This window comes from Suricata suricatta, chromosome 8, assembly GCF_006229205.1.
Source record: "Suricata suricatta isolate VVHF042 chromosome 8, meerkat_22Aug2017_6uvM2_HiC, whole genome shotgun sequence".
Classification (NCBI taxonomy): domain Eukaryota; kingdom Metazoa; phylum Chordata; class Mammalia; order Carnivora; family Herpestidae; genus Suricata; species Suricata suricatta.
Genome location: NC_043707.1, coordinates 136,740,602 through 136,768,241, shown reverse-complemented (window position 1 = coordinate 136,768,241; position 27,640 = coordinate 136,740,602). Strand labels below are relative to the sequence as shown.

Below are 27,640 nucleotides of genomic sequence, written 5' to 3'. Positions count from 1 at the left end.
AGAGCATGAGTGGGGGAGGGGCAGAGAGAGAGGGAGACACAGGATCGGAAGCAGCTCCAGGCTCTGAGCCCGATGCGGGGCACAAACTCATACAGCGTGAGATCATGACCTGAGCTGAAGTCAGATGCTCAACCGACTGAGCCATCCAGGCGCCCCCGTCCAAAGCTACTTCTGCCCTATAAAGTCAGGGTTGAGCAGTTGTAACAGCGATGATCTGACCCACGGCCTGAGAGTAGTTACTCTCTGGCCCTTTACGGAAAGTGCCAGGCCCTGTGATACAGGAGGCAGGAGTGTAGACGTGCAAAGCCCACATGATAGTGGCGGTGTATAGCCCACCGGAGGCCGAATCCTCACCCTAATGGCGTCCCTTTCCAGGGACGGCGTCCCCTGGCCAGGTCCAGAAGAGCTTCCCGGGAGAGGAAGGCTCTGGAGGGGCTCGAGCTACGTGGGGTCTGCACCGGCAGTGGGACCACACGAGGGCAAGGTCTGCCCTGGGACAGCTTGCCAGCCATGTTTTAGAGCCCCAGATGAGAGGGGGAGACAGAGGGCTGGGCTTTTTTGTGGGGGAGCAGGGAAGGGAAGGAAAGTGGGGGAAGGAGACAGAAGAAGGGAAAGAGGGAGGAAGGGAGAAGGAGAAAGAGATAAGAAAAGTAGGGGTGGAGAGACAGAGAGGTGGAGAATCAGCTGGTCACTTGAAGCCGTTGAGAGCTGGACAGAAAGAAGCACACAGAGATGCTCGTCACACAGACGTGTCCCCCTCTTTCACCCAATGAGCCCCGGCAGACGGTCTGGCAGGTGGGGACCCCCCGTGGCTGAGTCTGTTGGGGAAGAATCCACTGGAGGAGATTTGCAGCCAAGGTGCCCCCTCTTTGTAGAAAGCGTTTATTTTGAATTGAAGGGAGCTCCTGTTTACTATCAGTTTCCCTGTAAATTTATGTTTCCTTTTTATTTAAAAAGGGGGGGGAAGCCCCATAGTGTCATAAAAGCAATTTTGAGTATTTAAGAAAAAATTCTTCCCTGCTCAGCTGTCAGGCCTTAATTCTGCAAGTATCACGATTTTGCAAGTTGATTCTCACTAGGGGCGAGGTTCTTCCGAATTTCCTAGAAATAGCTAGTTGCTTTCTCTTTTTCTTTCTTTGCACAACCACATAAACCAGGGACCCCAGTACACTTTCCCCCACACACACCCCACACCTGTGTGCATGTGCACCTTATGCTTACACGCATGCACACGCACACACAGCTGCATCCCCCGGCGCTGGGAAATGACTCTCCCCCCAGCCACATCACGGTCCCCAGGCGAAAACCTCAAGCCACGGGGCCCCCAGGAGAGCCCCCAGCCTGATCAAAAAGCACCAGGAGGTGGTCAAACACAGATCATCACAGGCGAACTTGACTGCGTTTTTGATTAGTAAAAGAATGGATGTGATTCACTGCCTCGTCCAATAACGTGCAGTTAATCCCCAGTTGGCGCGGCGAGGACGTTGTCATAGGGGCTAGAAATGGACGAAGAGCTGCAAGGCGATGGCGCGGTGACAGAGGCGCCCAGAGGACGTTGCGGGATCCCGGCTCGGGGGCGAGAACGGAAGGGGAGAGGGCGGGGCCTGGAGCACGTAGTGAGGCAGGCTGGTCCTGTGCTGAGTGTTATCAAGTTCACACCCCCCTGCTCCACCACCTGCAGGCAGGAAGCCAGCCTGAGGGCTGCCTTCCCTCACTGTCCCTGCACCCAGATTGCGCTTTCCAGCCCAGACTGAGCCCCATTCTGTGCATTCCGTGTCTCTACTTGCTTGTCTTATGAGCTCCTCAAACTCACCCAGTAGAAATCTGAAACCAGCCACTCCCGCACCAGGCTGCTGCGCCCCCAGGGTTTTCTGTCCCAGTGGGTGGGACCCCTTGCCCCCCCCCCACTGGTCTGCACAGGTGCACGGGCATCATCCTCACCCCTGGCAAGCATGGCCACTTCTCCACACCTGCACAGCTGCCACCATCCAGGGCCAGGGCGGCTCCCGACTCACTGGGCTGGCCCGGGGCCCTCACCTCCTCTGCTGTCTTTTCTGGCCACCCTGGCCCACGGCGAGCTTCTGAAAGGCAGATCTGGCTGTGACATTGAGGGCAAAGTTAAGCTCCTAGCTGTGGCCCCCATGGCTTGTTGGGACCTGACCTACTTTGTCTCCCCGACCTGGGCCCTCATCATGCTCGGACGAGTGCCCAGGGTCCTAGGGCTCCTCAAGCCAGCCTCTGCCTCACTCGTGTCCCCACCTGCTTTGCCTGCTTCTGGGACGGTGATCCATCCCCCACTCCCCCCCACCAGCCCCTCTGATGCCCGCTCCCACTGTCCTGGGGAATGTCCTGGGCACCCTGCTGGGGCATATAGCCACCCAGGAGACAGGGGGAGGAGGGTGCCCAGCTCACAGCCTTGGAGGACAAGGGCCCTCCCAGCAGCCTCCACACCCCAAGCAGGACCCGTCTCTCCAGAAGCCCCTCTTGGCTGACTCCAGCTCACCAAGGGTGGATTACAGGAAGCCTCGCTCCCCCAGAGACAGTCAACTCAGTGTGAGTCAGATTTCCCTGAAACTCAGGCTGAGCCTCTTGAAGCATTAAATGTGGAGACATTTTCCAGGATGGTTTTCTAGTACATAGTTTATTTTATTTTTATTTCTTTTAATATATATTCATTTTTGAGAGACAGAGAGAACAGAATGTGAGCAGGGGAGGGGCAGAGAGAGAGGGAGACACAGAATCCAAAGCAGACTCCAGGCTCTGTGCTGACAGCTCAGAGCCTGACGCGGGGACTGAACCCATGAACTGTGAGATCATGACCTGAGCCAAAGTCAGACATTCAACCAACTAAGCCACCCAGGCGCCCCTCTAGTACATAGTTTAAAGACCTAAGCGTTCGGAATACCATGAGCAAAACTGATACATTTCCTGTCTTCAGGTCCTGTACCCCGTACCGGGCTGTGGAGACTGGAGGGACCCTTGTTGGCCACCTTCATTGAGAGGGTCCGCGACTCCCTGCCTCACAGTGGGGCTCCCAGTCCTGGGAGCACAGATGGGCAGTGACCCATGGGAGTGACCAGGTGTGCTGAGCAAGCCAACACGGGGACGGGGTCCATGCCCTCAGGCTCCTTGAGACCTTGGGGTTCTCTGGGGGGGGACTTCCCTTCCTCCCTTGATGCTACTTGACATGATTTGCTCTCGTCAGGGGTCCACTCTCCCTCTCTCCAGCCTTCATTGATGATGCCTCTCATCTGTGGAGACCAGAGACATCAGATCACCAGGGTGGTTAGAGTAATATCTAAAAATAGAGTAACTAGGTTCTGAGTGAGGCCCCAGGGTTCCTCTGATTAAAATGCATGAGCCTTGATGTCGACGTGGCGATTTTTCTTTTTGAACATCATCCTATTTATTGGATGGTTCTGGGCAGTTCTGGGTAGGCGAGGTGGCCCATGGGTCTCGGGGAGGCTCGGGGGAGAGGGGGGTGCGCTTCCTCCTCCCTGTGGACTCTCAGAAGGGACACACGTAGGTGTTGGGCAAATTCCCAGGGACTCCTTGTGTGTGCAGTTCAAAGACGCTGTGGCCCAGCCCACCCAGATCAGCAGTGAACTTGGGGGAGGGGGATGGAGGCGGAAACCAACCCCATTCATTTCAAGTTCAAGAAAAAGCAATGGAAAGAGAAGGAGACAGGTGCAGAGGGGAAAGACTGCAAACCCTCCAGAGGCACGAACAGGGAGAAAAAGCAGATGTGCAGCTTTTGTTTCTGAGAGTTCCGAGAGTTCTCCTTGCAACAATTTATGTCTCTCTCCATTTGGCTCATTACGTGAGCAAAAGTAATGAAACTGCCCACGAGAATATGCAAATGCCGGAGCACAAGAGCTGAGGAAAGTTGCAGGATGGGCTGCTCGTTTGTGGCGAGCGCACGCCCACAGGCAAGGTCCAAACAGGTGTCTCTCGGTGAGAAGGGGTGAGTTGTCAAAAATAAAAGTTCAAAAAAGAAACAGCGTATTAAAAAACAGAGAAGTCAGGAAAGTATATTGCCTTCTTAATAATAACTACATTTCGTGGGCTAGGAGTGCAAGGGAATCGTTTAAATTAATTTCCGCTTTGTTTGGTTGGTTTATACAGGGTTTGGTCCCAGCTGACGGCAATCTCTAAAAGTTCTAACATATTGGAAATCTGATTTTCTTACAGCCAGAGTCCCGTAGTCCAAACTGATTTCTCTTTCAACTCTGCTAATCAGACAGGGCTCAAACGGATTCCTGGTAGAACCACGTTGCACTTGGTCTTTTGGGGGCGTATAAAAATCTACCCGGTAGAGGCTGTAAATGCAGAGAGAGCTGCTGGCCAGTTGTCACTGCAGTGTCCCTGCGGGGGGCAGGGGAGGGACTGTGGCTGCGGTTTGGATGAGCGACTACCATGGGTCTGAGGCTCTGGCGTCCCTTCTCTTTCTGCCCTGCTGATTTTGGAGCGTGGGCTTTGGGAAGTCAGGGAAACGCGGCAGGAGAGGGAAAGAGAGAGTTCTGGTTTGGAATCGGAGGCTACAAAAGAAAAGGCAAAAGCCTGGTCCCCTGAGATCTCAGAGTTGGGTTCGGAGGGGACCCTGGAGGACTGTGCTCCTCGCCAGGCCCCACTCTCCACCTCTGCCCGCAAGCCCGTCCCCATGGTGCCCCGTGCCGTGTGCCCAGGCAGCTCCTGGAAGCACAGCACGCTGGCCCTGGCTGTCCCCTGTCACTGGGCGGCTCCACCCACCTGGGGGCAAGAGTCCCTCCTCACCGCCCACCCCCAGCACACCCACCTGATTCTGCAAGACCAAATCCAACTGCAACAGATGCAGGCTTAACCTTAGAACAAACACAAATGTGAATGAACAGGCTGAATGAAAGCCAGCAAGTGGGCTGTGCACGAGGGGCCTCCCGGTTTCTGGAGGTCAGTCCTAGGAGTGCTGCCCCCACCTCATCCCCAGCCTCAGAGGTCCTGCCAGCCAGGGCTGCCCCGCCCACCCGGTGTGATGCCCTTGAGCAGGGAAGGTCTGGAGTGTGTGTGTGTGTGTGTGTGTGTGTGTGTGTGTGTGTGTTTGAATCAATCCCACACACGTTCAGCCCCTCCCCACACACCACGGGGATCTGAGAATGAACTTCAGGGTAAACCCCAGCCCCTAAAATTATGGGTGAAATATACCCAAATGTACATTCCCCCTGCCCCCAGCTCTTCTGGGTTCCCAGGTGCCTCCAGGGCCCCCAAAAGGGAAGGCACCCCAGCTGTCCATCCCAGTTTGCCCGCTCCTCCCCCACTGTCCCTCCTACACACGACTCGGACCTCGGGCCCGGCCCTCGGCCTCCCAGGGGCGCAGGCCTTTCTCCTTCCTTTCCTGTTGCGCCGTCTCTCTCCCTTCCTTCCCTCTTTCCAACTGAATTCTCGTTTTTCCTCTCTCCCTAGTGCTTGTACGGCTGCTATGTCCATTCCTCCATCATCCCCACCTTCCACCGGAGGTGCTACTGGCTCCTTCAGGTAGGTGGCTGGGACTGGTTTCTTCTTGCGTCTCCGGTGCTGGGGAAGGTCTGCGGAGGGGGCTGCGTGGGCGCAGGGTCCCGCATGCGGCGGCCTAGGGCCGGGGCGCCTGGCGAGCTCTCCCGGGGGCGTCGGCGTGTGGTGCTGAGGCCAGGTGTGTGTGGCCAGCCTGATGCTCTGTCTGGTGCCAGGAAGGAGAGAGGCATGGTGGAGGGTGGGGAGCTTCTTCCTGCCCCATGAGAATAAAGCCCCACCAGGTGCTTCCAGGGTGGCTCAGTTTCCTCTTGGTGAGGACGGAAAGCAGGCTGAGCACCCTGCCCGACTGCAAAATGCCCGTTGGCTGAAAGCTGGGCATTCATATTCTCTTGTGGGTTGGTTAGTGGTTGGCACTCGTGGAGAATCGGCTCTCGGAGGCATGCCAGCGGCGGCTGGATTGATTGGAATGGTTGTTGGGAGTACAGGGGCTCAGCAGGAAGGAGCCCAGAATTGATTTGTGATGTCTGCCGTGCGGGGGGACAGAGAAAGGGGCAGAGGAGCCCCCCAGTCACACTTCCTCCATAAGGGCGACCTGGCTCCCCGCTCTGGGTCCGTGGTGCCTATGCACAGCCTGCAGAGTCAGGCCTGGCTCAGGGCCTCGGCCACCCCGCCTCTTGCCTGTTGGTGGTCAGGGGCCGTCATCCTCCCCGGCAGAGGGCGCCGCCGTGTGGGTGGGAAGGCCCGAGGGATCTATCAGTCGGGATGGACCTGGGTCCTTTGTAAACTTGTCCCTGATCTGCAGCCGCTCTCTGCAGGCCCCACCTCCCCAATTTCTTCCAACTGCCTCTACCCAGGCATTGCTGCCTCTGATCTTTCCCACTGTGGTTCTACCCGCTGCATCCACAGGGGTTCAAGTGAGCCACCCCCTGGCCCCAGCAGCCGGAGGAGCTCCCTGGCTGGGGACGTGGGGTCGGGAGGGGTCTGGCAGATTGGGAAGCAAGCCCCCAACACCATGGTGTGTGTTCAGAGAGCAGAGGGCCTCACAAGCCAGAGCACAGAGGGGCCGCCGGTCCCAGGGAAGGTGGCCTGGGCAGTGTGTGGGGGCCCAGAGCCATCTTAGTGTGGATGCCGAGGCTCTCGGTCTGTCGGCTCTGCCCAGCCCCTGCCTGCAAGCCCTTGCCCTTCTCCCTCCGTTTCAGAAATAATTGTCTGCAGTTCAGCAAGTTCATTAGCAAATGGCGCGTGAGACTGTCCAAGGATGTGCTGATTTGCAAAGACACGGCTTCCCTGACATCTTGCCCTGTTGTCAGTTTCTGGGTTCCTCTAGCTGGGGGGCTGGGCTGGTGGCACCAGGGGTTTCTAATTGCTCGGCCTGGCTTCCTTGTGAAAGGGGCCTCCAGCGGGGTCTCAGGATGATACTTCTCATCTTGTTAATGCAAAAGGTTTTCTCTTCTACCTGGCGGAGGAGCGGAGTGTGAGACACCCACCTCGAGAGCAGGGATCTGGTGCAGCTGGACCATGACCTTGTGGCCCAGGCTCAGGCTCTGGCTGCCCAGAGATATTTTCACCCTGAGCAGCCTGTGGCCCCGGAAACTCCTTCCTGGGCATCTAAATGCCCCGGGGCCTGTTTTGGCATTTTTTTTTTCCTTTTCGGTTTCATGGCGCATCCAACACCTCTCAGGCACACCCTCCCGACTCCTGGCCTGCTCGCTGGCCTGTTGGAGCAGCGCCCTGCACGCTGGCTTCCTGCCAGCCAGGCTCGCCTGCACCCACGCCCTCGCCTGTCTCCTCTCATTCCGTCCCGTGCTGTGGCTCTTTGATTCCACTAAACATACTTTCCTAGAATCAGACACCATCAGGCAGCCCCGGGAGGGGCGTGTGAGCTCATACCCCCGCCCCAGACTGGATTCCACTCACTCAGATTCAGCTCCAGATTCTCCTTGTTTTAGGTGAGAAGTGGGAGGGGTCCGTGGTTCCCAGCCCTTGCCCTCCGGTCCCCGCGCTTGGGTCCCGGCCACTGTGTTCTGGAAACATATCTGGGGTGATTCGCATCAGCCTGGGTTTGTCACTTCCAGCTGGCGAGGGCAGACGGGCCCGTCCCCCCAAAGGCCAGCGTCACGGAACTGGGTGCTTACGGGCAGATCTGGGCCCCCCTAGTTTCCCCTCCACCCGCTCTCCGCTGCATCCTGGGGGCTGGAGGCAGGTGACGGGAAGGGACGCACGCAGGGGTGGGGGCTCCCGGTCCCCAGTCCAAGCTGGGCAGGAGAAGGTTAAGGAGCCAAGGCCAAAGCAATTAGCAAGGTGCACGTCCAGTCCCGAGAGCCGGAGAGCCACCGCGGCAGCCGGCGCCGCTCAGGGCGATTTGCTCCGGTGCTAATTACAACGCCAGGATAATGGCAGCGTGGCCAGGTTTCATCTCTCTGATATTAAATAGGAAAGAAGCCATGAGACACCGGCCCAGTTGGAAATTGGCCCAAGTCTGTCTCTGACACCAGTTATGGGGGTAAAGGATTGGGTGGGAGTGAAGGTGCCCGGCGGTGGACGAGGAAGGAGGCGGCTCCCTGGTGGCCACGCCCCTCACAGCGGTGAGGTGTGGGGGGCTGGGGGACAAGGGGAGCCTCGCTGAAAGGAAGGGGGCTGGAGGGGAGCCGGGAGGGAGGGCCGTTCTCTGGATAAGGGAGTGTTCATTCCAGCGGGGGGCCCACCACCCCCACCCACCGCAGCGCATGCCCAGTGGCCTCTGGGGTGGCCGTCAGGATCCCACACTGATGCCACTCGCCCCAAGGCCACCTAGCGCAGCAAGGAGCTTTGCCCATGCAGGCCTGGCTTTCCTCCGCCTCCAGACTGTGAGGTCCCTGAGGGACGGACCTGCGTCCCTCTGTCCCTCCTCAGCACAGAGCCTCAGCTGGCCGGCCCAGAAGGCCTCAGCCCTGCCCAGAGGGCCTGCGCCCCAGGACAGGGAGGGAGAGAGGTCAGACCTAGGGCAGGAGGTCAGCGCCCCTTCCAGAAGCAGGGGATCAGGGAGAGGAGGGGCCCCCGAGCTGACACAGCACTTTAAAGTTCCCGAGTGACCTGACTTTCAGGTCAGGGAGCGACCCTGCCCTCTCTCCATTGCCAGTAAATGTTTTAGTAAGATGTGAGCAGGGAGACAAGTGAGGAACCAAACGCTTCGCCGGGAGTGGAGCCGACAGAAGCCCCAAGTGCCTAAGGTCATCGTCATGGCTGGTGTGCACCCCATGAAGTCATCCGCCCAGCTGAGTTGGGGCCTTTGGGGGATTTGTCCCGGGACTCGAGAAGCCACCAGTGCTGGCCGGCACGCATACTCCGCTGTCACGTCCTCTGCACGTTGGGGCTTCCATGTGTCACCGCTGCCAGGGCTCTGAGGCTCCACGGAGCTCAGCACTGCATCTCCTAGGTAGACACTGAAGCCAGAGGGGACAGGGCCAGACCCAGGGTCACTGCAGCCTTGCTGGACGTGGGGGAGGGAGCAGGTGTGGCCTGTCCTACCACTGGGCTGCCCCACAGGCGAGCCGCCCCCATCCTGCTGCCCACAGCCTCCCCTGTTCGGGATTTTTTTCTGGTGCTCAGACTCAGGGCCTCCCAGCTGCCCTCTGCACCCCTGTCGGGTCCCCACATTCCGTCCTCTGGGGCCCTTCTCCCGATGCGCCCAAAGAGAACAGGCCCCCATTTCAGGCCAGACTTTCTAGCAGCTTCTGTGTGGCTCATTTGGAAACTATTTCTGCTTCTAATGACTGTTTTTCTTTGTGCCCTTGTCCTCTAAAATGCTTAATGAATGTTTTCTGTGCTGGCGTGAAGCAGGGGGTGTGGCCCTGTGTGTCTGTCACCACCGTGCCAGGGGCTCTTAGGCTGCTGGGGCGGAGACAGCAGGGAGCTCCTTCCGACCCCCAGGGGCCCGTGGGCTCGTGAGTACTGCCAAGCAAACACGGGGTCCCCGCAGCTTTGGGGGCCCTGCGGGGCTGGGGAACGGCAGGTGTTTGGGGCCCATGGAGGAGCCAGACAACTCTGCCCTGACAACCTTGGGCATCAGAATCTGTGACTGTACCGTCAGCCACACAGGCACTGAGTCCTGGCCAGACGGTGCCCCGGACCCTCACCACGGGCCCCATGTCCCCCAAGACCAGGCTCTCAGGAAGCCCGTGGTCGCCCAGCCAGGGGAGGGCACATCATGCAACCCCATCTGCCTCCCCGAAGTACCAGCGTCACCCTCTCTTATATGAAGGGGCTGCCTGGTCTCAGATCTTAGGGCAGAGAGAGGACAGCTGTCACCCCCACACTCTGCTTCCTACCTGCCCTTGACCTCAGCCAGGCCTCCCCCACCCAGAAGTAGGGTGCTGTCTGCACCAAGTACCTTGGCAAAGAGACCTGCGTGGAGCCAGCCCAGAGGAGGGCAGGGGGTAGGGGCCTAGCCCCCGGATGCCCTGACCCCACTGAAGCCCCCAGCCCAGGGGCAGAGGGAGGCTTCAACCACATGTCTCCCTGCCTTGTAGGAAAGGAGGGAGACCCCCATGTTTGCTCAGGCAGAGCTCCGGTGAGAACCACGATCCCCCCCCCTCCGCCCCCCGACGTTGGTAAGGCCTGGGGTCGAGCTGAAGCCTTACATCCCTTTGCTGAGCTGTGGGCCCACAGCTGGCATTGCATCCTCCAGAGAGCGTCTCTCCTGCCCGAAGGGGGGATGGGGGCTTAAAAGTCAGCTGCTGAGGAGGGACAGGGCCAGCAGCCCCCCCACACTGACCCGGGGCTCTGCAGCCTCGCACACGGGGCCCCCGGAAGCAGTGGTGCTCATGTGCCAGAGACCCCTCAGTGGACAGCTCCATCTCAGCCTCTACACCAGATACAGGCCTCGACCCCGGTGTGGCCCGAGGGAGCCCTGCATTCTTCCTCGGGGCCTCTTTAGTCAGAGCAAGGGGAGGGGCGGGGAGTTGTACAGAGTCCCAGGCCTCCCCAGCCTCCCGTGGGTGGACAGGCCTCCGCAGCGGCACTGGGACCTCGGCACCCCCGTGGGTCTCTCTCTGGGGTCTGCAGGAAGGGTCCTCGGAGCTCGCTGTGACCCTGTAGTACCAAAGTTGGGCACGGCTGTGTCAGGTGGAGGCATGCTGCAGGGCCGCGGGACACCCGTGCCTGGCATGTCGCCCAGAAGCCTGCCCTTCGGGGCACCCACTTGGCACAGGGAGGGCGAGTGAGCACCATTGGCCCTCTGTTTGGGATGGTATGCATTTTATCCCCTTAAAATAGTGAGGTTGGGTCACCCAGGGAGGCACCTGTTAGCTGTTCGCCTCTAGCCAGTTTACCTACTTCCTCGGAGTCTCAGTTTCCTCCTCAGTAAATGGGGACAATATTAGTGTCACTGCACAGGGCAGCCCCTTGGGAATGAATGTAAATGCAACACGGTGCGTGCACCAGTGGCAGACGTGCTCCCGGCACGCGGCAAGCGCTCACCCTCACAAGCACCAGGTTGGCCCCTGAGAAAGCTCTGGTGACCGCCCCCTGACCCCGGGCCATGTCGCCCCTTTTTCCTGCACAGGAGGCCGCAGTGGGCCAGAGCCAGCGCCCCCCGGCGTGTGAGCTGGCCAGGCATCCCTCCTCCACGCCACCCTCCTCTGCAGCGGGACACAGAGGGAGACGCATCTGGGAAGTGGTGGCGCTGTCTTCGTGATACACGCCCCTTGCCCCCCGCCCCCCAAAGACTTGACATGATCACCTCTTTTGCAATTTGCGACCCAAGTGCCCCCCGCCTGGCCTCCACTCACTCTTTCTGGAAATGAAGGCCCACCTGGGACCAGGCCCCGGGCCCTCAGATTGTCCTATAGGTGAGCAAGGTTGCGGGAGGGACCGGAAGCCCCGTGTGGCCACAGGAGCATATCCCCACTCACCCCTCAGTCCTCAGGCTCATCCTAGTTGGCGGGGGGGCATCTCTGGGAACCAGATTCCAGGGCAGGGCACCCCAGATGCAGGAGGCGGTCTAGCAAAAGTCGAATCTTCTTTCCTCCTTCCTTCTTTCCTTCCTTCCCTCCCCCTTCCTCTTTCCCTTCCTTCCCTCTTTCCACCTCCTCTCTTCTTCGTCTTTTCTTAAATGAAAGATATTATAGCCTCATAAAAAATACTCGAGGCTTCCTGCTCAGTAACCGTTTTTATGTTTCACTGGGGTGAAACAGAAGTGGCGGGGAAACAAAGCGCTGAGGAGCTTGCTCTGTCTGTGGGCCCTTGGACCGCGCCACGCGTTTCTCCCCGGGGCTGGCCGCGAAGCGAGCTGTCCGTGGGGCTTAGAGCAACCGGAGGCATTGTCACCAGGCTGACTCTGTCCCAAAGGGGGCATTTAAAAAAATTTATGGATTTATTTTGAGAGAAGAGGGGGAGGAGCAGACAAAGAGAGAGAGAGAATCCGAAGCAGGCTTTGTGGTGTCAGTGCAGACCCTGACATGGGGTTTGAACACACAAACTGAGATCGTGACTTGAGCCCAAGTCAAGAGTCAGATGCTTATAACCGACTGAGCCCCCAAAGAGGGTATTTTGAGTTACGTGCTTCAAGGAAAAGAAATAAGTTGGTGCCTGGAGGGTCCCTGTCCCCCCAGGCCTGGGTTAGTGGGGAGCAGAGGGTGCCTTGGGGAAGCCAGGCCTCCTGGGCACATCCCACGCCCAGCCCTGGTGTCCTACCCACAGCCACACAGAGTGGAGGACGTGGCAGGTGCCAGGTACGGGCTGGGTTGGGGCAGAGAGTCTTGACAGTGCACTCGGCTCACAGACGCCACAGCCCAGCGCCAGGGGGCCCCCAGCACTTGGCGGGGACCAGTGTCTTTTGATTCTTGCCGCTGCCCTTGCAGGGAGCCAGGGCTGGTGAATTCGCCCCGATTTTCACAAAGAGACGGAAGGCCCAGGAGAATAAGGAGCCCCAATGACTGGGCAGACAGGGCTGAGTCCAGCCTCCTTAGGCCAGGGATGGAGCAACACAGGAGCGGGAGTAGCCGGGCCCCACGTGTTTGGAGAGGACTCTCATGTGAAGAGTCAGGTGAAGGGCCCCACGGCATCCAAGTCACTCCCAACCCTGAATTCCCATGCCCGGGGGACCTTGCTGGCCTAGTGGGTGGCACCTGAAGCTGGTCAGTGAGATGAATCCAGAGAAGGGGCCATAGAGTGGGCTGGGTGGTCCGGGGAAGCTTCCTGGAGGAGGAGGCGAGCTCAAGATGGAAGGAGGTGGCACGTTCCTCCCTGCCCTTCCTGACACGCGGCAGGCGTGGGCCGCAGAGCACAGTGACAGGCAGGACTAACCAGGCCGTGTGGGCTCCAAGCTCCACCAGCTTCAGCCTCACCAACTGGGCACCCCAGCCTGAGGAGCCCTCAGGACATGTGGGAGGCCCACGCTCCCCATGTCCACGTGGGGCCAGGAGAGGAGAGGAGGAGAGACGGGGCCAGACCCCCAGAGGTTGCAGGTTCAGTGCTGCCGTGGGGTCCTCCATGGTGATTGTCATTATCAGGATCGGTAAGAGGAACAGTCGCCCCTGGACGTAGAGGGACCCCATGCCCCAGAGGCTCCCAGGGGCACTTTGTCATCCCCGTGTAGAAATGCGGCCAGGGCACCAGGGAAGCATGCTTGTAGGGAGGCCTGGCAGGAAGGAGGAGCTCCCAGCAAGCGGCTGTGTTGGTGGCGTAGGGGTGGTGTAGGGGAGGGGAGGAGAGGGCGGGGGCTGCAGGAGCAGGTGCCCTGACAGGAGAGGCTGCCAGTCAAGGCACTAGAACAAAGCCCCGTCTTACAGGCCACCCGGGGGTGTTCTCTCCAGGGGAGCAAGGCAGAGACCGGCAGGCGGCACAGGACTTCGGCAGAGGGGAGGGGTGCCGAGGTGCAGAGAAGGCAGCGAAGGCCGAACGGACCTCAGGATCAGAGGGATCCTTTCCGAGCCGCCTCCTTGTGCCGGTTCCATTCTCACCAGCAGCTTCCACTTCGCCCTCCATTAATGTGCCTTGAATAACGTGAGGAGAAGATGAGGTAGACACTAGGAATTTACGGTGCTATGCAAAAAATTGCTCAATTCCATTAAGATCTCAGGATCTCTGCCAGGCTGCCCAGCAGCGCCGGTATTATTTCCTTCTTAGACATCTTTGCTTGATTGCAATTTATGACGCCGAGGCCTCCGCCGTACCCACCTAGAGCCTCCGGAAAAATATGGCCATCCCCCCAAAGCGGCCATTATTCTCTCTGAGGAAAGTCACTGGGTATTTTCCAGAAGATTCCCTCATCCTGCTCTCCTCCTCTGGGGGCAGCGGGGAGCATCCTGGAATCAGATCTCCCACTGCTAGACCCTCACCTTGCAAATCCTAGCCGCCCCGGGGCAGCATGAGCCCTCGGGGGAGGTGGGGCCCCCCACCCTCACCTTGTGGACAAGGAGGGCGTTGAGCTGAGCGGAGAGACCCCCTCCCCGGGGCCCCGGGTTTTAAATTCAGCTCTGCACTTCCCTAGGCTGGGACTCTGGCCAAGTGAATGACACTCCCTGAACCTTATCCCTTCCTCTGTCTGTGAAATAGGCATAAGAGACCTGTCTCCTGCGGCCACTGGGAGAACTGAGCTAAGCCCACAAAGGTATTCACGTCCTGCTTGGCGTCTGTGGCTCTGTGTTTATCACTCTCCACCACTCCGCTCGGCACCTTTTGCTCTAGGGGATTGTGTGTGTGGCTGTCGCTGGGGGGAGGCTCTGAGGTCTCGTCCAGACCACCTTTCACGTGGCAAAGCGCTGCGTGGCGACGGGCCCCGTGTGCGAACCCACCTCCAGCTTGGCACTCGCGTAGTCAGAGGGAACCTTCCCCCTCCGGCCATCAGCAGGCTGCTCGCTCCCCGGCCACTGTGTCCCCTCGGCTCCCTGCCCTGCGGTGACCGGCCCGCGCCTGCCCTGGCTGGTCCTGCAGACCCTTCTCTGTCCTTCAGCCCTCAGAGGACTGAGCTGCCCGGACCAGACTGGAAGACAGAGCAGGAAGGAGGCCGCCGCTCCTTGGAGATGGAAATTATTAATTAGCCTTATTCTCCAGGACTTGTCAGTCTCTTAATCCTTCCGTCTGAAGAGGGTCTATGCCTCCATGGTGTGTGTTGTCAGCTTGGCTAAGCAACTGCTTTTAATAGAAAGGCAGAACAATGGGCGATACTGTTTGGTTACTATCTGTATTTATCGAGCCCGACAATGCCCGCTCCCCTTCCGCGGAGCATCCTTCAGAGACGGGCAGAAGGCAGAAGCCGCTTAATTTCCCTTCTCGATGCGTCTAGTGTGGGGCCTCTGTTTAATTAGCCTTCTCATGTAATCTTCAGTGGACACTCTGTTCTCAGTATCCTAATCCCCTTTGGAGCAAAGGGGAAACGGGGGTTTCCAAAGCGAAAGACAAAATTTGCCTGAAGGAAGCACTTTCCATCCTGCCTCTGAAAAAACGCTCAAAGGGCCGAGAGTGAAATGCAGATGTCATCTGATAGACTCAAAGGGAAACCGGAAGTCTTCTGTGACGGGCTCCATGTGGGAAGGTCAGGTGCTGGCTCAGGGCCCCAGGCGGGACCCCAGCTGGTGAAGCTGGCCGGCTCGGGCCTGCGGCAGACTCTGGGCCGAGCCTGGGCACCGCAGCTGCTCTCACCACCGTTAGTGGTCCCGCGGCCCTCAGGGTGCAGCTCCTCCTGTGCAAGCCACACTGCACCCTCCAGACTCAGGGGTGAGCACAGGTGAGCACGGGCGAGCACGGGTGTGCACGGGTGTGCACAGGTGAGCACGGGTGTGCACGGGTGAGCACGAGTGAGCACAGGTGTGCACGGGTGAGCACACGTATCCCTGCCCCTCTCTCCTCCCTTCTCGGTTCTCCTGCACCCCTCCCCGTAAACGGCTCTGGGAAGGCCCAAAGGAGCCTTCTCGCTATCCCCACCACCGCTCCCAGACTGGGCGGGACTTTCCTCTCTCCTGCTCCAGACACACCACGGTCTCCCTGGTGACGAGGAGCATTCACGGGGACTGTACCTTCCTGGCCACATGGCTACCAGGAGATGATGGCCGTGTGCTGGCTCTTGCCTAACGCGGGCCCTCTTTGGGCCCAACGCCAGAGGCACAGCCTGGCTGAACTGCCCATCGGAAGTCTCTGGAACCAGGTGGCCTCAGAGGTCCTGCATGTGTCTTTCCTTGCTCTTCTGGCAACTCTGCCCTCTTGCTTCTCCCCCATCCCCATCTGCCCCATCAGATCATCCCATCAACTGCTGGCACATTTGCCCCCTTAGCAAATGCTCCTGGTCCCTGCAGGAGTCCTGTACCCCACCCCCTCGTCCCCCCACTGCCTGTTCTCTGCAGATTCCTCCCCTCCTCTTCCACCACCTCCTCTGTCTACACTGCCTCCCTGAGTCCTCTCACCCACTCTCACGACCTCACGGGCCAGCTCTACGCTAAAGACTCCCGCATGTGCACCTGCACCCTGACCTCGCCGCCAAGCGCCGGGCTTTCACGTCCGGCCATCCACTCAGTGCCCTGCCCAGATGCGGAATCGGCATCTCAGCCTTCCCTCGGCCAGAGCAGCATCTGATCTCCTCTCGAGCTCACCTCCCCACTGCAGCCACCATGGCCCTGCTCCTCAGGACTCAAGGCCGCCATTCTTGACCCCCATCCCTTCCCCACTGCCCTCCTCCCATCGAAAACATGTCTCAGCGGTATCCCCCCTCTCTCCTTCTTCTGCTGCTACCAAGTTAAAGTGACAGCTTTCTCCTGCACCAGTGTGAGTCGCTCCTGCATGTGCGGTCTGAAGGCAAAGGGCCACTCCCATCCCAAATCTCACCAAGGCCCATGCTTTCAACCAGTTCAGTAAGTCTGCCTGGCACTTGAAGGAACAGCCAAACCCCTACCAGGCCATGGAGGGCCTATACCCCCAACTTTTACCCTCCTCTCCCACAGTGCTCTCCAGCCTCCCTGACTTCTTGCTGCCCCTCACCTGAGCCAAGCTTGCTGGCCCCAGGACCTTTGCACCTGCTCTTCCTGCTGCCTGGAGGCCTTCCACGGTGGACACTAAGATTCAGGTCTCCACTCAACCATCACTCAGCTCCTCAGTGGGGTCCTCCTGACACCCCACCTAACTTTCCCTGGCTCTCTGGAAAACCACTCTGTTCCCACCACCACCGTCGTATTCTGTATATATTAAGATATACAGAAAAGTTGGGGGAATTTTACAAGCACCCTAGCCCTCCCACCCAGATTCTACCGTTAACATTGTATGTTGTTTTAGCAGTTCCAAGTCCTTCCATCCATCTTATTTATTTTCATGCATTTCAAACTAAGCCGCAGACAGCGGCACACAAGCGTGTCGGCACCAGCATCATTATCATTCGCCCGAGTTCAGTGTACTTACGGTTCCCCTCTTATTTCGAGGTGAAATCCGCACACGATGAAACAGGTGAATGCACAAATGCCACTGTCCCAGTCGAGGATTGTGAGCAGTGCGTGAGCAGAGCCCAAGCCCACAGCGAGCTTTAGATTGTGACCATCGCCCCCAGGAACTCCCCGTGCCCCTTCCCAGCCGGCTCCCACACCGTGAGCTCGAGTCACCACTCCTCCGGCGGTCCCCGGGGATCCGTCTTTCCCGCTCATGAACTTCATATAAACGGGCTCCTACAGCACGTCCTCTTGGGCCAGGTTTCCTCCGCTCGGCAAAATCTCTTGCAATTCACGCACTTTATTACAACACCCGTGTCAGTCATTTCTGGTCTCTCCTCTGCCACCACCCTCCCGCACGTCCCTCAGAAGTGAGCTCCGTAAGAGCAGGGACACCGGGTTGTGTGTGCCGCTGACTCTCCGGCGCCTAGAACCACACCTGGCACTGTAATGCCCAAAACGCAGTATCCTCAATGGCCAGAGACCGCCAGGGAGACCGAGGCACGCATGCAAAGGCACAGGGCTTTATTATTCCGGGCTTAGGCTCGCCGGGGCCTAAACTCGCTCTCACAGACTTCGCCAGCGCAGTGGATCCGTGCTGAGAGCCCCGAACAAGGGCTGAGTAGGGTTTATATGGGGGTTTGGGAAGGGGGCGTTACAAGAAATTGTGACACAGGTGCAGTGATCCAATCATAATGGTACAACAGTATTGGCAGCAACTCTAACCATACATTTTGTTTAGAGCGTTCGTTACCTTTGGCGGGACCCAATCACAATATTTAGAGTAGTTTTGAAATTAACCAATTACAGAGCGAGTCCAGGGTCTTGTTTGGCGACTAACGGGTTAACTTTAACATTAGGTCACAGGGTCCTATCTAAAGTTCCCATCTGCAGGCCTCACCTGAAGGAATGTGGGGAGAGGTAGCTGGCCTTTCCTGATTGGATACTGCAAGGTGGTCTCTCCTGCTCTAGGCAATGTGTGACTGCCTGATAGTTTTGGGGAAACTGAAACTTAGGCCTTCTAGATCAGAGGGGGAACTTAAAGCCTGTCATAGTGTCTGTTTGGTTCAGATTCATGTTCTTACAGCACCTGGGTCTGAATCTGTTGGGTGGGTATGAAGGGTGTGGCTCCCCAGCCCGAAGGCAGGCTTCCCCGGACGCTCCCCTGCTTTCCCGAGGCTGTGCTGGGGCCCAGCTGCGCCCTGCACATACAGGCATCAGCACTGGGAAAAGACAGCTGGACGGACCAGCTCTTCAACGGCACCCCCTCCTCCCTTCCAGTCCTCCTCCGTCCTCCCTCCCGAAGAGGGAGAAGATTGCTCGTCAGAGACGCAGTCCAACTGGCTATGATATGGGGAGGGGGTGTGAGCCCGGGGTCACGCAGGACAGGTGATTCTGAGGACGTGAGGCTTCAGGCTTCTCTGTGAGGTCAGCTTGAGGCCTGAGAAGGAAATCCAGAGTAGACAGTCTTGTCGATACCGGACTGCTAAAAGATTTCTTAATTTGGGGACAAAGTTCTCAGGAAAAACACTGTCAGTTCCAAAGACGTGAGCCCCCGTGGGTCTTGGCTCGCTATCTTTCTCTCTGTTCTCCCATTTCTCTGCTGGAAGGGGATGGGGCTCAGGAAGCTCCTGTGCAAAGTCCCCAGCCCAGGTTCAAGTCCAAGGACAGGTAGCAGGATACAAGTACTCCGGGAGCCCGCGTCCCCCTGTTGTGTGGGGAGATCTGCCCTATAAATGGGCCCGCGGGCACCTGGAGTCACCCTGGGGCAGCTCTGGGCGTGGATGGAGCCCTCACTGGCCTTGGGGGGGGCACATCTGACAGCCTGACGGGCCTCATCGCTCTGAGACGGGAGAGGGAGCCGTGCCCGTGGCACCTACAGGTGGCCATCACACACAGTCACTTGGATGGCGAAAGCTCGGCTCCGCTTGCTGTGGTCTAGCCCCTCATATGTCGTGAGTACTCAGTGGGGGGCTGAAGCCCCAGACCCCAGCCCTGTCTGTAGTGTGACCAAGCAGAAGAGATCATAAAGCCCAGGCACTCGCAGACCCTGGTCTCAGTGGACCCGGGCCATCGCCAACTCCTTTGTCCATGCTGCACCCATGTTTCCAGTCCTGGGCCAGGCCTTGTGGGTGAGCACCAGGCATCGTGGGTGCCAGCCTCAGGGCCCATCCGTCTGCCCCGACAGGAGACCCTAGAGAGGCCTCTGCCCTCAGGAAAGGGTCACCAGGCTCACTCAAACGAGCCCACTGTCCCAGGAGGCCTGGAAAGGGCCGTGCATGTCCCACGGTGAGCGTGGACTGGGCTCTGCCAGCATCTCTGGCAGTGAGTGCCAGAAGCAGAGGCCGGGCCGAGGCAGAGCAGGAGACTCTGGGGATGGCCCTGGTGGGGGGAAGGACCCAGGACCGGGGCCCTGTGGGGCCCTGGGTCCCAGGGCTACCCGGAGGCGAACCAGCTCTTTCTGTTCTCACCCACCTGCCCCCTGAGCTCAAGGCCACCCCCACAGCCCCACTCTCTCCTGACCCGCGCCCTCCCTTACTGCTGACCTCTCACCGAAAGCACCGCCCCCCCCATAGGCACACGTCAGGCAACTTCGCCCTGCATGTCACCCGTGTGTCCATCACACCCCTCTCTCCAGGGTCAGCTCCACTGCCCCAGGGGAGTGGGGGAAGGAGACCCTTCTCCGCCAGCCCTCCTGACAGGCATCACCGAGCTGACAAGCCCCGCCCCCTCCCCTGACACACTGCTGCTCTCTGCGTCCTGGGGGCAGCTGGGGACGGGATGGGACGAGTCCGCCCAGAAATGACATGGCGCCTCTTCAGACCCCTAATCCTACAAAGTCCAGTAGTTCAGGCAGAGCACTGCTGTGAAGAGGGGTCCCCGGGGCCGTGGGGCCGGCCAGGCTCTGCTGTCTCTGGTCTGCGTCACTGGCAGGCTCCTCATCGCTAGGACCCTCCGAGGCTCTGGGTGTCTGGGTGGAGAGGGGTCCAAAGGAGCTCCCTACTGAGTCCAGGTTCCCCGCCCCCACCAGGCCCAGCCCCAGCCCTGCCCCATTTGGCAGATTTCAGCTTTCTGAAGGGACCCTGCCCCAACCCGCTGTTTGCATAGGAAAGCTGAGTGGCTTTCCTGGGGTCCCTGAGTTACCAGAAGAGCTGGGCTTGAACCCTTCCTCCGGGCAGCCAGGCAGCCTCGCGGGACACCCTAGACGCTGGAGCCCGTGGGCCGCCCCGGTGGTCCTGTCCTTCCCGGCCTCCCAGCACACAGCCTCCGTGTGCGATCCGAGCGCAGACTCACAGCAGCCCAGGTCGGCCTTCGTCAGATCAAAGATGGTTCTGCTGTCGGGGGCGGGGCGGGGGTGGGGGCGGCTGATTGCCTCTTTGTGGAAGAGCCACGCCCTCCCTGTCCTCTGCCGTGGCCAACCGAGACCCAGCCGGGCTCTCGTGCGTGTGAGGATTTTGCCTGTGACGCAGTGGCGTGTTGGCCAACGCTCCGCGTCTAGGAAAGCCACACTGCCTGGTGGGTAGGTCGCCCATTCCCATGGTGTAAATAATTCCCACTTTAGTTTCAAGCGGCTGATTTGCGGGGGGCTGGCTTGCGCACCCCCGAGAGTTACCCAGCAGCCCTCACAAGCCCGTACAAGCTGGCTCCCACCCTCCCCTGCGTTACAGTTCAGTGTAGCACACACGCGGTCGTTGAAGTTGCAAGACTTGTCTGGGCCTTTCCGCCCCTGGCCTAAGACTGAGGCTCCTGCTTTGTGGACTAGAAAGTGGGGTCTCGCACTGAGTCAGCTGCCACCATGGAGCTTTTCTGAGACCAACTGGGGCCTGCTTTGGGCATCTGCGACCTGACCTCCAAGGCAGTCTCTGTCCCCTTTATGTGTCTGTCACTCAGCTGTCCTACAGCAGCTGATGAGCTCAGCCCCCCCCCCCCCCCGACCGTTTCCGTTGTAATGCCAAGTGAGCCCAGTCCTCCCCCACCCCTCCGCTTCCCAGCACACCCAGGCTCAGGCTGAGAATCCCAGCTCTGTCCTCACTCCCTCGGGGAGTAACTTAACCTCTCCATGCATGGCTGTCTCCCCGCACAATGGAAATGGCAAGAGTACCTGCCTCCGGGCATCATTGGCAGAACAGAGACCTTACGGCCTATGACACACTCAGCAGGCTGTGAGGCACACAGTAAGTGCTCAATAAATGGGAGCTCGTAGATGAGGCTGTGTTGGGACCCAGGCCACTGTGCCTCTGGGGGTCCTCACCTCCTATGGCAGGTGCGAGGAGGCTCCTCAGCGCTTATTGGCTGTTCTCCAGCTCGGGGCCATGCCGAGCCCTAGCAGAGCCTCCAGGCAGGAGGAGCAACTAGTGATACTGCTCTGGTCTTTCTTTAAACTTTTGACATTTGGTGCATCATGGACTTTCGCCTTCATTTCTATTTTTTCACAAGTTGGCATTAAAATAGCCTTTGTCTAGATGGCTGAGCATCTGGGTGCCCCCTTCCATCGCCCCCTGTGGCAAGTGCCCGTGGCCTCACCTTTGTCCCAGTTCTGTCTGGGATGCGCACTGAGGGCCAGCCTGTGCTCACAAGCATCCCAACGGGATGATTCAGGGAAACCCAGGAGAAGAAACCACGTTCAGAGGCCGGAGCTCAAGTGGCCCAGAGGACACATGAGGGCAGGGTCTTCCAGGCACAGGGCCTGGCTCAGACTGAGGAAGCTTCTGGGCGCTTCTGACTCTCCAGGCTCATCATTCAGCCTGGGGGCCCACTCGGGATCAGGGCCTCCCCACAGTCGGACCTGGAGGCCGGCCACTCCCAGCAGGCTGTGACCTGGCAGGATGGAGTGGGGGCGCGCAGAGGCCGAGGGCGGACCCTGGTCCCAAGCTTCACCCTCCAAAGACCCGACATCACGCTAGACTTCATTCCTCAAGCCTCCAGGACCAAAGGGACGGGGGCAGGGTTTGAACCGGGGCCTGCACCTTGGCCTTGTCCACCCAGCCTTTTCTTTCTGCCCATTTCATCACACACATGCACACAGACACACACACAACACATATATAGACTTACACAGACACACATGGACAGATTCATACACAGACAGACACACACATATATATGGACAGACAGACACATACGTGTACAGACAGAGCCTCATACAGACACACAGGCACACACGTAACACAGACACGCCCTGCCCCCCAGCACAGCCTGACATCCCCCCCACCCCCCGCAGGAGGCCTTGGCCTCAGGACACTGCATCTCACCTCCACGGAGATGGGGGGAGGGGAAGAAGGAGCCCGGGGAGGTCCCGCCAGAGGTGACAACACCCCGCAGAACGAGTGTTTTCCTGTCCGAGGTTTGTGTACATTATGTATTAACACCTGGGCTACACCGTTCTCAGAAACTAGCAAGAAAGGCTAATAGGAACGGGGAGGTTGCCAGTCCTGAAGGGGGAGCAGCCGCTAAGTGGTTCCCGGAACCCCGGCTCCTTCCCCGTGCGCCCCGGGGTTTTGGTCCCAACCAACGACCCCCCCACCGCCTGCTGGCCATGAATGTGAGCGAACTCTGGCTGCCGCTTCGGTTCTCTGGCCGAGGGGAGCAGGCAGCGTCTTCCTGCAGACAGAGTCCTTCCTACAGCGGAACCCCTGAAAGGTCAGAATCAGGACTGGCTCTGCAAAGTCAGGCAGAAGGTTAGAGTGTCTGTGGCAGACAACCGGCCCGGGGCCCCGGGGGCCGGGCAGCCCCAGACAGGGAGCGGGGCCCCTCTGAAAGTGCTGAGGTCCCTCCCCATTTGGCTCTCAGGCTCCGCGGGTGTGAAGGACCCGGAAAAGGGAGGTAAGCCTCCTGCTTCCTCGCCCCCAGGAGCACCTGTGGAAATCTCCTCAGGCCTCACAAGCTTTGCAGAGGTGGAGAGAGGCGACTGGGAAGATGCAAGGAGACCCCTCTCCTCCTGCTGCCCCCGGAGTGCAGGGATACCCTTCTGCGATGGACCATGGTGCCCAGAGAGGCTGGGCCCGCCCAGGGGCACACAGCGCCAGGCTAAGCCTGAACCGAAAGCCGCTTCCCAGACCAGCGCCCCCTGCTGGAGGCCCACCGCCTTTGCCAGGTCCTGTTAGCTCTCCGGTGCCCCGTGAGGTCCCCGGCCTCCTCTCTGGAAGAAGACAGGGAACCAAAAAGGCTGCCAGGACCCTGCTCTGGGCCTGGCCTGGGCCTCCCCGGTTGCTTTTGTTTTCCCGGGCAGCCTCCTGCTCCGTCCCTGCCACAGACGGCTCCAGACCCTTCCTGCCGAGGCCTTTACAGAAACCAGAAAGAATTTCCCAGTCAAACACGGGCCCCACAGTCCGCAAACCCTAGAGCCCCGTGTGCCCATCATGGCTCGTTTCCCCTGAGCAGCGGCTCTGGACAGCCACATTTACAGCCCCAAGGCCAGAAACCTTGAAGCCCCAGGCTGGGGGCCTCCCCGGTGGCCCTCTGCTACCGCTGTCCCCTCCCTGACACTCACCCAGCCTCAGAAGGGATGTGTCCAGGTGACTCAAGGGCCCCCAGGAAGGCTGGGTCCTGGAGAGCTGATCACACATGTGACCAGCTCTCCTCTCTGATACTTGCTGGAGATCAGGCCCAGTGGACACTGGAGGCTTCTTAGTGGGGTGTGGGGCTCCCTAGTTCACAGCTCTGGGCTTGAGGAGTAAAGCCGTGCCCGCAGGGGAAGGGCCAGAATGGGCTCCAGCCTCCTGAGGCTCCGGGCCTGCAGGCTTCATCCTCAGTCACTCGCTCATTCAGCAGGAGGACCCGTTATCTTGGGTTCCTACAGTCAGCACCCGTGCACCTGCTGCCTTCTGACCGCCCACACGGTCTATGTGTTCCACCCGCCAGGCGGGGGGGACCCAGGGTGCATGCGGGCCTCCCCACCGTCTGCGCACAGGGGGGTCGAGTGAAGGAGCTGCTGTCCGTCTCCTGGGGGCCGGGAAGGGAGGGTCCCTGACCATTCTCCACCATCCACCTCCTTCCTTCGTCACCCAAGCCATATGACCTTGGGTACGTTCCTTAATCTCCTGGATCTTACGCTTCCCTATCTACAAACGCATGACACAAGGTTGTGTTGCAGGGACCTTAGAATTTGTGAAATCGCTCACGTAAAGCTCAGCACACAGTAAATATTGGGTCCCTTTTTCCTCTGTCCGCATGACCTTGGGGGAAGCCCCTCCCCTTCTCTGGGCCTCAGTTTCCTCATCTGAGAAAAAAAGATTTGGATCCAAAGCAGGGTAAGCCTGGGGCACCTGGGTGGCTCAGTCGATTAAGCTTCTGACTTTGGCTCAGGTCATGATCTCACGGTTTGTGGGTTCGAGCCCCACATCGGACTCTGTGCTGACAGCTCAGAGCCTGGAACCTGCTTCCGATTCTGTGTCTCCCTCTCTGCCTCTCTCTCTCTCTCTCTCTCTCTCTCTCAAAAATGAATGAACATTAAAAGCAGGGTAAGCCTGACCCCCTCAGTTCTGAGGTCTGAACGCCTCCCCCCTCTTCCTGTTTCTCTCCCAGTGCCAGGTTCTGCCCCCAAGCTGCCAAATCTGCCTCCGTCCTCAGTGGCTCCGCCCTCTCTGGTCCCTGCAGGAATAGCCTGTGGGCTCCCCTGCACACAGGAGAACCCTATCAGCGGGCCCCTCTGCTGGGGCCGGCCTGGGGGTGGACTGTGACACCTCGCCGTCCCCTAGGCCTTCTCCCATTTGTCCTGTCCACCTCTTCAGATGGCGTGTTACACAGTACCTTCCAGAAGGGTTCAAACAGACTTACTGGTCTTTCATGGGGGCTTTGTGGGGAAGGAAAGAGCCGTCTGCCCCTGGTGGGGCTGGTGTGAGGCAGCTCCCCGGACGAAGCTGCAGCCCCTTGATTGGTGGTCAGGCGCCCCGGGGGCTCTGAGATCCTGTCTGAAATGTGCTAGAGGAACCCACCTTGGGCACCAGCATCGGTGCAAATACAAGGGGTCAGGCCCTGGGCCAGGTGCTGGGGATGCAGGAGGGACCAGGCAGGCGGCGGCCCAGCCCTGGGTGGGGGCTTACAGCACATACACTCATGGGGGCCCAGTGCAGAGCCCTTTGCAACAACGATGGCCCTGAAGTTCTCCATTTTGCAGATCCAGACTCATGTAGAGAGACTGAATCACCCCGCAGCTTCCTGATGCTGTTGTGGCAGAGGGTGACCCCACGCCCTGCCAGTCCAGCGCCCCCACACACCATGGGGTTGGGGCCCCAGCTGGGCATGGTGGCTTCCACACCTGGGCCCGTCAGCTGACATCCCCTGACCTAGAAGAGGTGGGGACACATGCCCACACACAGCCCCAGGCTGGTCCCCTGAGTGGGTGGGGCCACAGGCACTGAGGTCACCAGCTTGCCTCCTGCTGCTCAGCACGGGGGTGACTTCCAGTGGGTACGGGTGTGGGAGGGCACAAGGGTCCCCATGGAAAAGCCCAGCAAATGCCAAGCCTCACCGACCAGCCCCCGCCGTGCTTCTGAAGGCGGAGCCGGGTCCCAGGTGACTGATCCCGCCTAGGGGTGCCCCAGGCATTCTCAAAGTGTCAGAGTGCGCCGGGAGCACGTCGCTCTTGCCCCCCGTCTGTCCTCAGAAGAGATTGGAGGCCATGCTGCCCTCACCCTCTTGGGGCAGTTTTAGGGGCTTGGTTTTGTGCACGCTGAGAGTGGGCAGTTGCTCTTTCGGGTGGTCCTCCAGGAAGCCCTCCGTGATAGCAAAACCGAAGTCCTCAGGAGCGGCGGCGGGACCAAAGTCTTCCATGCCAAAGCGAGTCCTTTTCCTGTTGGGGTCTTTGGGGAGCTGCTGCCCGCAGGTGCCTGCTGATCTAGCTAGTCGTGAGCACCAAGTACGTACCTACTTCCCGAGTGAGGTCCTCGGACATGGAGGTGGCTTCCCTGGACACTGCAGGCCGGACAAGCCGCCCTTCCCGGCTGCGACACTGGTCCCGGGGAGTCCCTGAGCCCTCCGGGCAGAGCTATGATGCTAGAGCAAGTCTGGCCTCCTTGGATTTAGTAGCAAAGACACTTCGGTCCGTCAGCGCCTGTGTCTCTGACCTGACCGAGGGAGAAGCGCTCCCTTCAGCCTCATTCAACCAACCCCGGCTTCCTGGGTCTTTTACTTTGTTTTTTGTTTGTTTGCAAATAACCTAATGAAAACTCCTTTTTTTTTTCTTTACTAAACAAAGAAAGGAGACTGTAACACATTTCCCACGTACACATCTGAAATCCTCCAAGCCTTTTTGTTTTTAATAGAGAGCGCTTCTGTCTGCACGGCACCCTGAGGGATTGCCCCGTCCAGCCCCCTCCTGTGCCTGAGCCGCTTGGCACATGACCGGCCCCAGGCAGGGGCAGACTGACTCCGTCCGCTGTCTCTCCTGTCCCTAAAGGAGGACACTGTGTCAGGGCTTGTTCATCTTAAGGGCAAACGTGAACTCCCACTCAAGCTGGGTACTTTCACAGATGCAAAGCAATAGAGGCAAAGGAAGTCTCCAGCACTTTCTGGGAACTGCCGAAAATAGGCCTTGCTCTCCCGTGTTTGGGCTTGGAGTGGACGCGGCGAGAAAATGGCCCCCGGTGTGCGTGCACTGCTGAACGTTCAGCTGTTGAAATAGGGCCTGCGTGTGCGTTGTGTTGGTCATTAGTTAACGTATCTGGGTGGGGAGAAAGGGAAAGAGCTAAATAATTACAAACACTTCAGAGATTTTTTTTTTCCCACTGACTAAGGTTAAAATGAATAGTGTTGATCCGTTGCCCAGGCAGTAGGCTTGTTAAAGGAAATGGTATTTAAAATGATTTTTGAGCCAAAGCAATTTGGCTGCTCCAAGGCGTCCTTTATCTTTTGCTTTCAAGAGGATAATAATGTTTAAAAACGAAGTCACTCATACCATTTCCTGTTGGGAAGCCAGCTCGGTGATGGGCAGCCCTTCCTCTGGCTTGTTTACTTGCTCCGTGATGGAAAATGCAAACCTAATGGGCTTCCCTCTGCAGAGCCCCCGGTGTTCGGACGAAACAGAGACTGTGGCTGAACCCCTGTCTTCAGCTGAGGTCTCTTCCCCACATTGTTGATGTGGGACTTCCCCCCCCCCCCCCGCCGCCCCCTAGCTTGGGTTGAGCTTGCGAGCTGGAGGCTCATGGCCACCAGGGACCCAGTAGAGGGCTCTGTCCGGATGGTCTCTCTCCCACTTGGTTACGGGGCTCTCTCCCCAGAGAGAACACGGTGGGTCACCCCCATTGAAAGGCGCTAAGCAAGTCCTCTTGGGTCGGGGTGTTTCCTGCGTGTCACTGGATGGGATACAGCTGGAGCACAGAACGGAGAAGCCGACTTTCCCTCGGGCTTGGGTGAAGGACGGAGCTTTTCCAGAAGACCCCCTCTGCCCTGGGTTGGACTGGGCTGGGCGGGGCTTACGGGGGTAACATGGCTTCTGAAGTCCCAGGAGTCTCTGCTCAGGTGTGCACGTGGCCAGGTGCGGCCAGCGGCCTGCCTCTGGCTCACGGAAGCCTAAGGCGGCTCAGGAGGCAGCAAAGTGGGATGGAAAGAACTTTCCAGGGCAGTAAGCTGGGGAGGAAAACACCTGCTCCTCAGTGTTGCCCAGCGCCTGGCACACGTCCTCGGATCCATTGCTCCAAGTCGTTCTCTGACCTTCCTTTCATTACTGGAAAGCATCGCCTTCCTTCCTCAGGGAACAGGCGGGGACGGGTTCATCCTCCCGGCCGCTTCCTGATCTCAGTCTGGCCGCCGGAGGAGCCCGTACCATGCAG

General features: G+C 59.0%; 1 protein-coding gene across 1 annotated transcript in view; it reads left to right on the top strand.

Annotated features, from left to right (window-relative positions):
- CAMTA1 (calmodulin binding transcription activator 1) overlaps positions 1–27,640 on the top strand; it is a 481,480-nt gene that overhangs the window by 241,719 nt on the left and 212,121 nt on the right. Inside the window, exon 3 of the mRNA XM_029949848.1 lies at positions 5,437–5,508. Within this exon, the coding sequence (XP_029805708.1) occupies positions 5,437–5,508 (72 nt within the window). The remainder of the gene's footprint in view (positions 1–5,436; positions 5,509–27,640) is intronic.